General features: G+C 32.8%; 1 protein-coding gene across 3 annotated transcripts in view; it reads right to left on the bottom strand.

Annotated features, from left to right (window-relative positions):
- Nucleotides 1–17,571, bottom strand: part of LOC142337637 (EF-hand calcium-binding domain-containing protein 5-like) — a 112,182-nt gene that overhangs the window by 65,278 nt on the left and 29,333 nt on the right. For all 3 annotated transcript variants that reach the window (XM_075387016.1, XM_075387018.1, XM_075387017.1), the window contains exons 9-10: nt 7,069–7,272; nt 6,783–6,845 (exon numbers count right to left, since the gene is read on the bottom strand). In XM_075387016.1, the coding sequence (XP_075243131.1) occupies nt 6,783–6,845; nt 7,069–7,272 (267 nt within the window). The remainder of the gene's footprint in view (nt 1–6,782; nt 6,846–7,068; nt 7,273–17,571) is intronic.

A 17,571-nucleotide genomic window follows, 5' to 3' on the forward strand; every position in this document is an offset into this window, starting at 1 on the left:
CTGCAAATGCTAAAATGTATAAGTAGCCCTTAAAGATCAATAAACTGTGAAAACTTGTAAACCACTGCAAATTTTCTTATGTTGCAAAAAATCCAGATATTGAACCCTTGAGAACCATTTCATTGTTTCCATAATCAAATCTAGGGCCCGAAAAAGTTTTGAAAAATTGCAAAAAATTATTGGATAATTTATTCCAGTTAGCCTGCCTAGAATTGATGCATGCAAGTATCCTGCCAAGCATTCAGTGTCACTTCCTAGGAGCAACACCTATAGAACATTTGTAAATTGACGTCTGGTCACGAATAATTACTGCAAGAAGCTTGAAAATAGAAGAAATAGGAAAAACTTAAAAATAGACAAGACAGCCAGAATTTGCTTAAAATTACTCAATCATCTTCGACAGTAACAACTCAAAAAAACATCAAACTAAATTGAAGGGAAGATAAAGACAGGTACGGCAATTATTTTCAACCACGAAACAACCAAAAAGCAAAAAAATGAAAAAACATCCAATGTGGCAAAATGGCAAAAGTAGCTCAAAGAATCTTAAAAGGGTGTGAATTCCTTCAGATGGTCAAAAAAAATTTCAAACGCAAATTATTAGCTGAGAAAATTGAGATAAACACCTCTAACTAAAAAATTGAACTTTATACTAAAAACGTCTTTGAAAATTCCGCAAGTGATTAAAAAAAATTCGCTCTTAAAATTTTTGTACAAGTATTTTTCTTCTTATGCTCTTCAGGTTTTTCTATTAAAATTCAGGAAATGTAGCAAGAAAAATTCCAAAAAATACTTGATTTCGTCTTCAACGCAGAAACTAACCTTTCGAATAACTGATAATTAGTGACAGAACGCATCAAAATAGAAAAACAAAAGAGGTGGCCAACAAAATTAACACAAGCACGTTTTTTTTGCATTTTGAAACAGTACAAGTGCAAATACAAACAAAAACAAAATTTCATACAATTAAGTCGATAAAAGTGTTGCTCACAATAGTTAAAACAGCAGTAAACTCAAAAAAACCTCCAATTTTGACAAACAGAAATAAACTGCAAGAAACAGAAATCAAAACAACAATTTTTTTGTCATTTTTAAAAAAAACTGGTTTGTACCAAAAGACATTGATTCGATTCATTAAAACCGCCCCGGAGCTCGAGGCTTCAATTCCGTTAATAATAAATGAAAAAATCACTAAAATAGCTCAGAAATCCAATAAAAATTTGAAAAACTTCAAATCAGCGTAAAACTCAATTTAATAACCACAAACCATAAAAACGATATAACGCCAGCTTCAATATTATTACTCTGCACTACAAAAAAAATGATCAACATGAAAAATTAAAACAGAGCCGGCAGATCGCCGGAAAATAGTAGCCACTGACGCGCCTGATGCACATCGGGATTGAAACAGAAAAAAAAGAGATAAACTGACCAAACTTTTTCCTATTTTTTTCAGTGTCAAAAAGTGTTCTAATTCGGCGTGCAGTTTCAGTTGGATTCTAAAGCTATACTTAAATCAGCTTCTAAACTGAAAGCTAAAGAGCTTAATACCAATGTCAGCCAGCAAACACTAATGAACTTTGATAACCTAGTTCTCAATGACTTCGTGACCGGGCTTTATCGATTTATCCCATCTCGTTTGATTTTGCTCTTTTGACCTTGACTGTTTTCACTGTCTTGAGTAATACATTGAGTGAATGGATTTAAAAACCACTCAGTTGAAACAGTGAGTGAGGTAAGTCAGAAGTCAAACGTGAAAGTCGTGACTTATGTAAATCGAACAACGTGATCAAAATGTAAAAGGAATTGAAAAAGAAGGGAAGTTAAAAAATAGCCGTTAAGACTGACGGCGGCTATTGAAAACTAAAAAAATAGCTTGAAAAAGTCACATAGAAAGAACTCGTTTGATTTGCCAAAAATTGGCCTGAGAGATAACTATCGTATTTAAAATTGACTGAAAACATACCCGGCAGACTGCCGGAAAATAGCCACCGTTGATTCCAATAAGCATGATTGGGATTGAAAGAATAGAAGATATTGAAACAAAAAAGATTTTTGTACAAAAACATTTTTTAAGTCCGATTTATTTTGATGGCATTTCGTAGTTGAACATAACGTACTTCTGTTTCTTAGAGAGAGGCTACAGGGGCTACTATCAATGCCAATAAGCATTAGAGATGGTAACTAAGACTTATAGGAACAACGTTCAAATAGCGGGCATCTAAAATTGGGCTTTATGGGTTTATCCCGTTTCTACTTCTGACTTCAATTTTTTATACAGACTCTGTTCATTTTGAATTGCAGAATGAGAGAAGAGCAGAATGAGAGAAGAGAGAAACTAGCCTAGAGAAGTCAAAAAGATTTCACGCAAAAAGCTGAAAAAGCGGCAAAATGGTAAAGCGAAAAAAGTTCGACGAAGTAAAAATGAGCGCTATAATAGCCGGCTGAGAAGATGAGGGCGGCTATTAAACATAAACTGACTAATGCCGGAAGAATTGCTCTTGAACGACAGGCGAGGCAATTTAAGTCAGAGTCTGTAGGCTAGATGAATTTTTCTTTATGGGTACAAAAACAGTTGACCGACGCTTTACTTCGGAGTGAGAGCAATAGAGATCACTCAAAAATGAAGAACGAAAGCGTGAAAAAGTCACTTGAGAACTCAAAGTTCAAGAAAAACCAGAGAAAGCAATGTTAGGTCCAATAATAATAGAAAGAAGGCCATAAACAAATTTTTCTTTAAAAAAATTGAAATCAATCAACATTTTTACAAAGCAAGAAGAAATAACAACGGTAGGCTTTTTCTAGCAAAGTCGAAAAACAATAAAATGGGCACATTACTTACTGCAAGCCTTGTTGGGTTCTAAAACTTCAGTTTTGAAGACAAAAAGGAAACAGCAAACAGAGAAGTCAGTTATTAGTTTTTTAACTTCTTTGGCATAATTTTCAAAAAACTTATTTATGCCTGCAATACCAACAAACACTTGGTAATCGGAAATTTCGATGGGCAATAGGCGTCTATTTATACCAAATAACAGAAACAACAAAACACGGCCAGAAATTGATCAGAAATCCTCAGAAAGAGTAAAAAAGAAAAAAAAACAATTTAACTAAATCGTATTAAAATTATCATAAGAACTTTAAACCATTTCAAAGCAGCTTTAAAATTACAACCATGGCCTACTGGAACTTTTTTAAAAAAAGAGCTGAGATAAATTAAACAAAAACAGTTCAAAAAAGCCGCACATGAAAATTTTGCTAGCTTAGAAAACTTTTTCGCATCCCAATTTCGTGCTCTCTCAAAAATAGCGACAACAACAAAAAAGACACTGTCTTCGCTCCACAATATTCTTCAAAAGGTCAACCACTGCATAAAACTGATTAAAACAGACCGAAGAATTCCGCGAACAAATCGCAGTAATCTTTTCTAAAAATCAGCAAATGAAATAATTAGTACCTGATAGCAGCAGGCATCAAGAAATAAAAACGATCTTAAGTTAAATAACCAGAAAAATCAGCTATAAAAAATGAAGTATCCCAGAACAAAATACGAACTATTTAATAATTCAATTTGTTCAAGCACACAAACAGACAAATGAAACCTTTTTAATGCAGTCCAGACACAAAATTGTTCACTTAACTCTGGACAAGCCCAGATAACTAAACACTAAAATTTTGAATTAAAGAGAAAAAGAAATTGAACGAAAATAAATTTCTCAACCTTATTGTCAAATTTCAAGAAAATTGCTTCGTACCAAAGAAACTGTATTTAAATTGTGAAACGTAAATGTCTATGAGCATTAGGCTCAATTTAAAATGCAGGTATAAGCAACAAAACACAACAATGGCCCCATGGCAAAATAGCCTAAGATAAAAACTTCAAATTAGCGTAAAACCCCTTTCAATTACCCAAAATCTTTCAAAATGTTGTGAAACCAACCTTACTACTATATCTTCAGTCTAAAAACCGTTTAAAAGAACCCCAAAATTATAACTTGAGCCATAAATTGGTTTTTCAACACAATCGAAATTAAATTTCCAAAAAAATACAAAGCAGGTTGGAAAAACCACAGGTGAAGACAATATATTTCAAGCTCTTCTTCAAAAGAACTCTTGAGCAAAGTAACCACTCTTTCCTTTCTCTGCTCTCCGGAATTGTTCACCGAAACAAATTTTTCAAGCACTATTCACTCATTGAACTTCCGGTTTTCTTGCACTCTCACTTATCAAAAAAGCTTGAAGAATTCCGGAAACGATTCGTAAAAGTCTTCGCTAATTACCTAGGCCTTCAGATAACTAGCTTCTAAGTAAAGTAAAGTAACGAAAAAAATAACGAAAATTTAATTACGTATTAAAATTTGTACGAGCGCAAATTCTAAGGAAAAACATACTAAGGAAAAACGCTAAGGCTTTAAAGATCTGCAGTCTCAACAAGATAGTAACAGAAACAGACCAAAAAAGAAACTAAAAGAAAATAAATGCTGTGATTATATTTTGATTAAAAATTTGTATTAAGAATCTGATTAAGAACTTATTGCTGCTTCTATTAGCTGCTTTCAAATAACCTTCAATTAGAGTGATACACACTCACTTGACATTATCTTTATGAATTAAGGAAGTACGGAAAAGTCAATTTAAGAGCGAGGAGTTCATTTTTGAGAGTGAGGTAAGTCACGTCTGATCAATCATATTGTCGTAAAACTCTTGATGACGGTATTTCAAAAAACAAGGCCAAACATAACCGACTAACGTCGGGCGAATTGCTCTCAAACGACCGGCGGGCGGTTGTCAGCACCTAACCACTGTTTAGTGAGGTTAGCTTTCGCTTGATTGAAGAGGCGTGAGGCTAGGGTAATAGACGATATTATCACGCCACATAACAGCCGCTGAAGTGAAGAGAAGGAAAGAAACGCCAACCAACACACATAGAGAGAGAAAGAGGGAGAGCTAGAAATTTTTTCCATGAGATTCTAGCCTTGTCAGTAACTAAATCATATAAAAAACTGAAAGTGCAACATTCAGAAGAAAACTTTCCACATTTCGCAGTGACGAAAATGTTCAAAGAACATTTTTTGCCTCTGGATATTTGTCATGTAACCCATCTGCAAGACTTAAAAAGCTTCGTTGGCCAGTACTAATCGTTAAACTCAAAAAAGGACTCAAAAACTGCAAATAAAATGACAAAAATTTCAAAAAAAAAATGAAAAAATCATAAGTTTTATTAAAAAATCGATAAAATTTGTGATATTAAAAAGTTCAAAACTATTCTATCGCAATAAAAATTGTTCAGTAACCTATTATCAAAGCCTATACGAGGTTTCTTGGGGCTGGAAGAACTTAGATAATGACAAATTTTGAAAAATTTGAAAAAAAAAATCAAGTTTTATCCAACAATTGCTAAAAATCGTGATGTTGAAAAACATTCTATTACCACTAGAAACTATGCAGCAACGTATTATCAAACCCTTCGGGAGGTTGTCTGAACCCTGAGGCTGAAAAATCTTGAATAATGAAAATATATGTCAAAAAATTTTAAAAATATAGCAATTTTTGTCAAAAAAAACCTAAAATTCGTAATGTTGAAATCTTGAAAATGATTCCATTACTTCTAGAAACTACATAGTAACCTATTATTAAACCCTCGAGGAAGTTCCTTGGCTCTTGAGGCTGGATAAACCTAAAAAACGACAAAAACTTTCAAAAACATGGAAAAAATTTGCAAAATTTATCAAAAAAATGCAAAAAATTCGCAGTGTTGAAATGTTGAAACCATTCTATTGCAACTAGAAACTATTCAATAACCTATTATCAAATCCTAGAGTGGATTCCTTGATACCTAGGGCTGCTAGGGCTGAAAAAACTTAAAAAACTGACAAAAATTTTCAAAAATCTTGAAATAAATTGTGAAAATTAGTATAAATTTGCGTTTTTAGCTAGCGGTTGTTCGTCAGTAGCTAGCCACGGGTGGGGGGGGAGGGTGCACGGGGGTGTCGATGGGGGTGGTGACAGTCGGGTGGGGGGTTGGGGGGCAATAGTGGGGGGTCAGCAGTTGGGGGGGTGGGGGGGGTCTTCAATCTCTAAGAACCGCTGTTCACACCATAAGTATAAGACTCCAAAACTGTTTGAGCTGAAACAGAGCTAAAAGGCTCTAAGAGCACTTAATGCCCGCTGGGCGCTACCTGTTTATCCCGTTTTTGAGGACGAAAAGTCAAAAGCGTCAGACGAAAAATTGGTCAAGCGAAAAATCGCATAAAAAAAAAAGACCGACAGGACTAATATAATTGCTACAAACTTCGTTTGAGAGCAATTAATAATAGCACCAGGACAAGCCTGACACAATTCATGAGTTTCATTGACTAAACAAAAAACTAGACAGAATAGACTATGAATGGATTAGAAAACCCATTTAGAAACCCATCATGGTGACCAAAATCAGCACTTCAATTTGACTTCAAAAGTCACGAAAATGTGTGAACGGCGCCCCAATACAATTCAAATTCTTTGAATTGTAAAAAACCAAGAGAAGGCTAATAATAACCTCAGGTATTGCTTTGCGGCTATTAAAAAACACTTCTCCAACACTCCTCTTCCGAGTATTAAAAAGAAGAGTACTTAAATAATAGCCTTCGAGAGGTTAACGGCGGCTATTTAACAGTACATCATTGACTATTTTTGAGACAATGTATTGTCAAATTAACGTATTTCGGGTTGATGTAATTTGTTTGGAATATTGACAAGTTTTAGCACTTGAGATAAGACCAATTGAAAAAATCAACTAAAATAACCTGTGCTCTGTTGATTTACACTAGCTTCAGTGTCTTCGCCTGGCTCGCCAGTTTGTGTGTTTACTGAAAACAAAAACAGGGTGATTTCCGTTGAATTTTCAACTATATTTTAACTACGTTGAGGGAGCATCAAGTGAATTTTCCGTAACACATATTTTTCTCAAAATTTTAGGTACACTTTTGTCATTAACTCCCCACAAGACCAACAGGACCTAACAAATGGCTTGTTTGAGAGGACTCAATTATGTACTCATATCCTGCTTCGTAACAATAAGACAATAGTAACCAGAGTCTTCAGTGCGTTGCTGCAATTGCTCCTGCTCATCAACATTCACGGACGCAACGCCTGCCTCTTCAACGGTCGTTTCTCCCTCGGTTCCCGTACCATCTGCATCTCCATCTGCAATCACCTCATCCTGCCTGACTTCTGCCTCTTCATCCTGTGGATCTTCAGCGTCCTCTTCCGACTCTTTGATCTCAAGCACAGGCCCTAAATTTCTGTTATTACAGAAACGTTGAGAATAATACGACTTCTGCTTCTTAAATAATAAGGCAATTTGAAATGTTATATTTGCATGAAAATCAATTTCAGCTCAAATTATTTATGAAAGAAAACTGAAAACATTCAATGTTTTTCATTAAACAATTGTTTACGGACCACAAAGTTAAGAAAATAGATGGCAGATTGCCAGAAAATAGCCGTGATAGACTTGTAGATCTGCAGTCTCAAATAGATAATAAAAAATCAGACCGAAAAAGATATTTCACTTCTTGTTAATCAATTAAATTTTGTTTCAAATCTGTACAACTTATTGCTGCCTCTGTAGTCTGATCTCAAAGAAGCTTCAAGTAGTAATACACACCCAATCGTTTTAGATTAATTGAAAACTAGAGCAATTAAAAACTCAATTTACTTTACTTTGCAAAGTCAAAATAGCAAAAGCTAAGAACTGAAAAGATTTGTTCCATTAGGTAAAGCATACTCAGTCATCGATGAGACCTGTCAGTATTGAGACAAAGACAAGACAACAAGATCAATAACAAAAACTCGCAAACCTCAAAAACTCGATACTTTTTGAGCTTTAAAATATAAGATTTAAAAACAAACAATCACATCGATTAACTCAATCCCCATTAGCAAAATTTGGGACCTGTCCAAAATGACATTAATTGATAAGACAAAAAAGTACAAAAACCCAAAATCAAAAACTACTAAGAACAATTAAGTAAATATCATGAAAACCACTTGCTATTAACTCGAACCATTATTTAGGTTCAATTATGCTTCATTAGCAACCAATCGGACCTCTCATTAACAATATTAATGATATGACAACAGAAAAAAAGGAAGCGAAAATCACAATTTCACTAAAATTTTAAGAAAACAAATAGTTGTCAAGGTCATAAAAGCATTAGCTGCCCGTATATGAACTCAAGAACATGCAAATGGGCGGAAACAGAAAGCAAACAGGCGGAAATATGTCAACAAAAGCCCTCAAGAGGGGAGAGGCATTAAAAGCAGAAGGAAGTCAAATTGAATCACGTGAAACAAAATCTTCTCAAACTGAAAAACTGTTTATACACCAGACAAATAATTGGTCAAGCAAAAAATCGCATGAAAAATATGACATGACTTATATAATTGCTACCAACATCGTTTTAGATTAAAAACTAGATCAATTAAAAACTCAATTTACTTCATTTTGAAAACGAAAACCGCATAAGTCAAAGTAGCAATAGCTAAGAACTAAAACGATTGGTTCTATTAAGTCAAGCATTCCAGTCATCGATGAGACCTGTCAGTATTGAGACAAGGAGAAGACAACAAGGTGAATAATAAAAACTCGCAAACCTCAAAAACTCACAAACATGCAAATGGGCGGAAACAGAAAGCAAACAGGCGGAAATATCTCATAACAAAAGCCCTCAAGAGGGGAGAGGCATTAAAAGCAGGAAGTCAAATAAATTGAATCACGTAAAAAAATTCTTCTCAAACTGAAAGTTTGTTTAAACACCAGACAAAAAATTGATCAAGCAAAAAATTGCATGAAAAAAGATGACATGACTAATATAATCGCTAAAAAACATCGTCTTAGATAAATTAAAAACTAGAGCAATTAAGAACTCAATTGACTTTATTTTTAAAACGAAAACCGCATAAGTCAAAGTAGCAATAGCTCAGAACAAACAATTTGTTTTATTAGGTAAAGCATTCTCTGTCATCGATGAGACCTGTCAGTATTAAGACAAGACAACAAGTTGAATAATAAAAACTCGCAAACCTCAAAAACTCGATATTTTCGAACGTTAAAACATAAAATTTTACCAAAAAAAAACAATTATACCGATTAACTCAATCCCCATTAGCAAATTTTGGGACTGCTCTATAATGACATTAATTGATAAGACAAAAAAAAGTACTAAAACCAAAATCAAAAAGTTCTAAGAATAATTGTGAATGTCATGAAAACCACTTACTATTAACTCGATCCATTATTTAGGTTCAATTATGCTTCATTAGGAACCATTCGGACCTCTAATTAACGATATTAATGTTATGACAACAGACAAAAAGGAAGCGTGAACCAAAAAATCAATAAAAAATTAATAGATCAAATTGTTGTCAAAGTCATAAAAGCATTAGCTGCCCGTAGATGAACTCAAAACATGCAACTGGGGATATACAGAAAGCAAATAGGCGCAAATATATAACAGAAGCCCTCAAGAGGGGAGAGGCATTAGAAGCAGAAGGAAGTCAAATTGAATCACGTAAAAAAATTCTTCTCAAACTGAAAATTTGTTTAAACACCAGACAAAGAATTGGTCAAGCAACAAATCGCATAAAGATGACAGGACTGATATAATTGCTACAAACATCGTTTTAGATTAATTAAAAACTAGAGCAATTAAAAACTCAATTTACTTTATTTTGAAAACGAAAACGACATAAGTGAAAGTAGCAATAGCTACGAACAAACGATTTGTTCTATTAGGTAAAGCATTCTCAGACATCGATGAGATCTGTCAGTATTGAGACCTTGAGAAGACAACAAAGTGAATAAAAAAATTCGCAAACCTCAAACTCAGTACTTTTTGAACGTTAAAACATAAGCTTTAAAAAACAATTATATCGATTAACTCAATCCCCATTAGCAACTTTTGGGACCTGTCCATAATGACATTAATTGAAAAGACAAAAAAGTACAAAAACCCAAAACCAAAAAGTACTAAGAACAATTAAGTAAATGTCATGAAAAGCACTTGCTATTAACTCGAACAATTATTTAGGTTCAATTAGCAACCAATCGGACCTCTCATTAATAATATTAATGATATGACAACAGAAAAAAAAGGAAGCGAAAATCACCAATTCACTAAAATTTTAAGAAAACAAATAGTTGTCAAGGTCATAAAAGCATTAGCTGCCCGTATATAAACTCAAGAACATGCAAATGGGCGGAAACAGAAAGCAAACAGGCGGAAATATGTCAACAAAAGCCCTCAAGAGGGGAGAGGCAATAAAAGCAGAAGGAAGTCAAATTGAATCACGTGAAAAAAAATCTTCTCAAACTGAAAAACTGTTTATACACCAGACAAAGAATTGGTCAAGCAAAAAAACGCATCAAAAAATATGACATGACTAATATAATTGCTAAAAAAATTGTTTAAGATTAAAAACTAGAGCAATTAAAAACTCAATTTACTTCATTTTGAAAACGAAAACCGCATAAGTCAAAGTAGCAATAGCTAAGAACTAAAACGATTTGTTCTATTAAGTCAAGCATTCCAGTAATCGATGAGACCTGTCAGTATTGAGACAAAAATTTTAAGAAAACAAATAGTTGTCAAGGTCATAAAAGCATTAGCTGCCCGTATATGAACTCAAGAACATGCAAATGGGCGGAAACAGAAGGCAAACAGGCGGAAATATGTCAACAAAAGCCCTCAAGAGGGGAGAGGCAATAAAAGCAGAAGGAAGTCAAATTGAATCACGTGAAACAAAATCTTCTCAAACTGAAAAACTGTTTATACACCAGACAAAGAATTGGTCAAGCAAAAAACGCATGAAAAAATATGACATGACTAATATAATTGCTAAAAAAATTGTTTAAGATTAAAAACTAGAGCAATTAAAAACTCAATTCACTTCATTTTGAAAACGAAAACCGCATAAGTCAAAGTAGCAATAGCTAAGAACTAAAACGATTTGTTCTATTAAGTCAAGCATTCCAGTAATCGATGAGACCTGTCAGTATTGAGACAAAGAGAAGACAAGGTGAATAATAAAAACTCGCAAACCTCAAAAACTCGATACTTTTTGAACTTTAAAACAAAAAATTTAAAAACAAACAATTACATTGATTATCTCAATCCCCATTAGCAACTTTTGGAGCCTGTCCATAATGAGATTAATTGAGAAGACAAAAAGTAAAACAAAAACCCAAAATCAAAAAGTTCTAAGAACAATTAAGTATATGTCATGAAAACCGCATAAGTCAAAGTAGCAATAGCTAAGAACAAACGATTTGTTCTATTAGGTAAAGCATTCTCAGACAACGATGAGATCTGTCAGTATTGAGACAATGAGAAGACAACAAGGTGCATAAAAAACTCGCAAACCTCAAACTCGGTACTTTTTGAACGTTAAAACATAAGCTTTAAAAAAACATTTATATCGATTAACTCAATGGGACCTGTCCACGATGACATTAATTGATAAGACAAAAAAGTACAAAAACCCAAAACCAAAAAGTACTAAGAAAAATTAAGTAAAAGTCACGAAAACCACTTAATATTAACTCGATCCATTATTTAGGTTCAATTATGCTTCATTAGCAACCAATCGGACCTCTCATTAACAATATTAATGATATGACAACAGAAAAAAAAGGAAGCGAAAATCACAAATTCACTAAAATTTTAATAAAACAAATAGTTGTCAAAGTCGTAAAAGCATTAGCTGCCCGTATATGAACTCAAGAACATGCAAATGGGCGGAAACAGAAAGCAAACAGGCGGAAATATCTCATAACAAAAGCCCTCAAGAGGGGAGAGGCATTAAAAGCAGGAAGTCAAATAAATTGAATCACGTAAAAAAATTCTTCTCAAACTGAAAATTTGTTTAAACACCAGACAAAAAATTGATCAAGCAAAAAATTGCATGAAAAAAGATGACATGACTAATATAATCGCTAAAAACATCGTCTTAGATTAATTAAAAACTAGAGCAATTAAGAACTCAATTGACTTTATTTTGAAAACGAAAACCGCATAAGTTAAAGTAGCAATAGCTCAGAACAAACAATTTGTTTTATTAGGTAAAGCATTCTCTGTCATCGATGAGACCTGTCAGTATTAAGACAAGACAACAAGTTGAATAATAAAAACTCGCAAACCTCAAAAACTCGATATTTTCGAACGTTAAAACATAAAATTTTACCAAAAAAACAATTATACCGATTAACTCAATCCCCATTAGCAAATTTTGGGACTGGTCCATAATGACATTAATTGATAAGACAAAAAAAAAGTACTAAAACGAAAATCAAAAAGTTCTAAGAATAATTGTGAATGTCATGAAAACCACTTACTATTAACTCGATCCATTATTTAGGTTCAATTATGCTTCATTAGGAACCATTCGGACCTCTAATTAACGATATTTATGTTATGACAACAGACAAAAAGGAAGCGTAAACCAAAAATTCAATAAAAAATTAATAGATCAAATTGTTGTCAAAGTCATAAAAGCATTAGCTGCCCGTAGATGAACTCAAAACATGCAACTGGGGATATACAGAAAGCAAATAGGCGAAAATATATAACAGAAGCCCTCAAGAGGGGAGAGGCATTAGAAGCAGAAGGAAGTCAAATTGAATCACTAAAAAATTCTTCTCAAACTGGAAACTTGTTTAAACACCAGACAAAGAATTGGTCAAGCAAAAAATCGCATGAAGATGACAGGACTGATATAATTGCTACAAACATCGTTTTAGATTAATTAAAAACTAGAGCAATTAAAAACTCAATTTACTTTATTTTGAAAACGAAAACGACATAAGTCAAAGTAGCAATAGCTAAAAACAAACGATTTGTTCTATTAGGTAAAGCATTCACAGATAACGATGAGATCTGTCAGTATTAAGACAAAAAGAAGACAACAAGTTGAATAATAAAAACTCGCAAACCTCAAAAACTCTATACTTTTCGAACGTTAAACATAAGATTTAAAAAAATTATACCGATTAACTCAATCCCCATTAGCAAATTTTGGGACTGGTCTATAATGACATTAATTGATAAGACAAAAAAAGCACTAAACCAAACCCAAAAAGTTCTAAGAATAATTATGTAAATGTCAAGAAAAGCACTTGCTATTAACTCGAACAATTATTTAGGTTCAATTATGCTTCATTAGCAACCAATCGGACCTCTCATTAACAATATTAATGATATGACAACAGAAAAAAAGGAAGCGAAAATCACAAATTCAATAAAATTTTAGGAAAACAAATAGTTGTCAAGGTCAAAAAAAGCATTAGCTGCCCGTATATGAACTCAAGAACATACAAATGGGCGGAAACAGAAAGCAAACAGGCGGAAATATGTCAACAAAAGCCCTCAAGAGGGGAGAGGCATTAAGCCTTCAAGAGGGGAGAGGCACGTAAAAAAATTCTTCTCAAACTGAAAATTTGTTTAAACACCAGACAAAAAATTGATCAAGCAAAAAATCGCATGAAAAAAGATGACATGACTAATATAATTGCTAAAAACATCGTTTTAGATTAATTAAAAACAAGAGCAATTAAAAACTCAATTTACTTTATTTTGAAAACGAAAACCGCATAAGTCAAAGTAGCAATAGCTAACAACAAACAATTTGTTCTATTAGGTAAAGCATTCCATGTCATCGATGAGACCTGTCAGTATTAAGACAAAGAGAAGACAACAAGTTGAATAAAAAAACTCGCAAACCTCAAAAACTCGATAATTTCGAACGTTAAAACACTAAATTTTACAAAAATAAACAATTATACCGATTAACTCAATCCCCATTAGCAAATTTTGGGACTGGTCCATAATGATATTAATTGATAAGACAAAAAAAGCACTAAACCCAAAGTCAAAAAGTTCTAAGAATAATTATGTGAATGTCATGAAAACCACTTACTATCAACTCGATCCATTATTTAGGTTCAATTATGCTTCATTAGGAACCAATCGGACCTCTAATTAACGATATTAATGATATGACAACAGACAAAGAGTAAGCGTAAATCAAAAATTTAATAAAATATTAATAGATCAAATTGTTGTCAAGGTCATAAAAGCATTAGCTGCCCGTAGATGAACTCAAGAACATGCAACTAGGCATATACAGAAAGCAAATAGGCGCAAACATATAACAGAAGCCCTGAAGAGGGGAGAGGCATTCGAAGCAGAAGGAAGTAAAATTGAATCACGTAAAACAATTCTTCTCCAACTGAAAACTTGTTTAAACACCAGACAAAGAATTGGTCAAGCAACAAATCGCATAAAGATGAAAGGACTGATATAATTGCTACAAACATCGTTTTAGATTAATTAAAAACTAGAGCAATTAAAAACTCAATTTACTTTATTTTGAAAACGAAAACGACATAAGTCAAAGCAGCAATAGCTAAGAACAAACGATTTGTTCTATTAGGTAAAGCATTCTCACATCGATGAGATCTGTCAGTATTGAGACATTGAGAAGACAACAAGGTGAATAAAAAACTCGCAAACCTCAAACTCGGTACTTTTGAACGTTAAAACATAAGCTTTTAAAAAAACAATTATATCGATTAACTCAATCCCCATTAGCAAGTTTTGGGACTGGTCTTTAATGACATTAATTGATAAGACAAAAAAAGCACTAAACCAAAACCAAAAAGTACTAAGAACAAATAAGTAAATGTCATGAAAAGCACTTGCTATTAACTCGAAACATTATTTAGGTTCAATTATGCTTCATTAGCAACCAATCGGACCTCTCATTAACAATATTAATGATATGACAACAGAAAAAAAAGGAAGCGAAAATCACCAATTCACAAAAATTTTAAGAAAACAAATAGTTGTCAAAGTCATAAAAGCATTAGCTGCCCGTATATGAACTCAAGAACATGCAACTGGGCATATACAGAAAGCAAATAGGCGCAAATATATAACAGAAGCCCTCAAGAGGGGAGAGGCAGTAGAAGCAGAAGGAAGTCGAATTGAATCACGTAAAAAAATTCTTCTCAAACTGAAAACTTGTTTAAACACCAGACAAAAAATTGATCAAGCAAAAAATCGCATGAAAAAAGATGACATGCCTAATATAATTGCTAAAAACATCGTTTTAGATTAATTAAGAACTAGAGCAATTAAAAACTAAATTTAATTTATTTTGAAAACGAAAACCGCATAAGTCAAAGTAGCAATAGCAAAGAAGAAAAAAAATTGTTCTATTAGGTGAAGCATTCTCAGTCGTCGATCAGACCTGCCAGTATTAAGACAAAAAAAGACAATAAGTTGAATAATAAAAACTCGCAAACCTCAAAAACTCTATACTTTTCGAACGTTAAAACATAAGATTTTAAAAAAAATATACCGATTAACACAATCCCCATTAGCAAATTTTGGGACTGGTCCATAATGACATTAATTGATAAGACAAAAAAAGCACTAAACCCAAAGTCAAAAAGTTCTAAGAATAATTATGTTAATGTCATGAAAACCACTTACTATTAACTCGATCCATTATTTAGGTTCAATTATGCTTCATTAGGAACCAATCGGACCTCTCATTAACGATATTAAAAATATGACAACAGACAAAAAAGGAAGCGTAAATCAAAAATTCAATAAAATATTAACAGATCAAATTGCTGTCAAGGTCATAAAAGCATTAGCTGCCCGTAGATGAACTCAAGAACATGCAACTGGACGTAAACAGAAAGCAAATAGGCGCAAATATAAAACCGAAGCCATCAAGAGGGGAGAGGCATTAGAAGCAGAAGGAAGTGAAATTGAATCAAGTAAAACAATTTTTCTCAAACTGAAAACTTGTTTAAACACCAGACAAAGAATTGGTCAAGCAAAAAATCGCATAAAGATGACAGGACTTATATAATTGCTACAAACATTGTTTTAGATTAATTGAAAACTAGAGCAAAAAAACTCAATTTATTTTATTTTGAAAACGAAAACCGCATAAGTCAAAGTAGCAATAGCTAAAAACAAACGATTTGTTCTATTAGGTAAAGCATTCACAGACAACGATGAGATCTGTCAGTATTAAGACAAAAAGAAGACAACAAGTTGAATAATAAAAACTCGCAAACCTCAAAAACTCTATACTTTTCGAACGTTAAACATAAGATTTAAAAAAAATTATACAACAGAAAAAATTATATGACAACAGAAAAAAAAGGAAGCGAAAATCACAAATTCACAAAAATTTTAAGAAAACAAATAGTTGTCAAAGTCATAAAAGCATTAGCTGCCCGTATATGAACTCAAGAACATGCAACTGGGCATATACAGAAAGCAAATAGGCGCAAATATATAACAGAAGCCCTCAAGAGGGGAGAGGCAGTAGAAGCAGAAGGAAGTCGAATTGAATCACGTAAAAAATTCTTCTCAAACTGAAAACTTGTTTAAACACCAGACAAAAAATTGATCAAGCAAAAAATGGCATGAAAAAAGATGACATGCCTAATATAATTGCTCAAAACATCGTTTTAGATTAATTAAGAACTAGAGCAATTAAAAACTCAATTTAATTTATTTTGAAAACGAAAACCGCATAAGTCAAAGTAGCAATAGCAAAAAAAAAATGTTCTATTAGGTAAAGCATTCGCAGACAACGATGAGATCTGTCAGTATTAAGACAAAAAGAAGACAATAAGTTGAATAATAAAAACTCGCAAACCTCAAAAACTCTATACTTTTCGAACGTTAAAACATAAGATTTTAAAAAATATATACCGATTAACACAATCCCCATTAGCAAATTTTGGGACTGGTCCATAATGACATTAATTGATAAGACAAAAAAAGCACTAAACCCAAAGTCAAAAAGATCTAAGAATAATTATGTTAATGTCATGAAAACCACTTACTATTAACTCGATCCATTATTTAGGTTCAATTATGCTTCATTAGGAACCAATCGGACCTCTCATTAACGATATTAAAGATATGACAACAGACAAAAAAGGAAGCGTAAATCAAAAACTCAATAAAATATTAACAGATCAAATTGCTGTCAAGGTCATAAAAGCATTAGCTGCCCGTAGATGAACTCAAGAACATGCAACTGGACGTAAACAGAAAGCAAATAGGCGCAAATATAAAACCGAAGCCATCAAGAGGGGAGAGGCATTAGAAGCAGAAGGAAGTGAAATTGAATCAAGTAAAACAATTTTTCTCAAACTGAAAACTTGTTTAAACACCAGACAAAGAATTGGTCAAGCAAAAAATCGCATAAAGATGACAGGACTTATATAATTGCTACAAACATTGTTTTAGATTAATTGAAAACTAGAGCAAAAAAACTCAATTTACTTTATTTTGAAAACGAAAACCGCATAAGTCAAAGTAGCAATAGCTAAAAACAAACGATTTGTTCTATTAGGTAAAGCATTCACAGACAACGATGAGATCTGTCAGTATTAAGACAAAAAGAAGACAACAAGTTGAATAATAAAAACTCGCAAACCTCAAAAACTCTATACTTTTCGAACGTTAAACATAAGATTTAAAAAAAATTATACGACAA

This window comes from Convolutriloba macropyga, chromosome 4, assembly GCF_964194025.1.
Source record: "Convolutriloba macropyga chromosome 4, txConMacr16.3, whole genome shotgun sequence".
Taxonomy (NCBI): Eukaryota; Metazoa; Xenacoelomorpha; order Acoela; family Convolutidae; genus Convolutriloba; species Convolutriloba macropyga.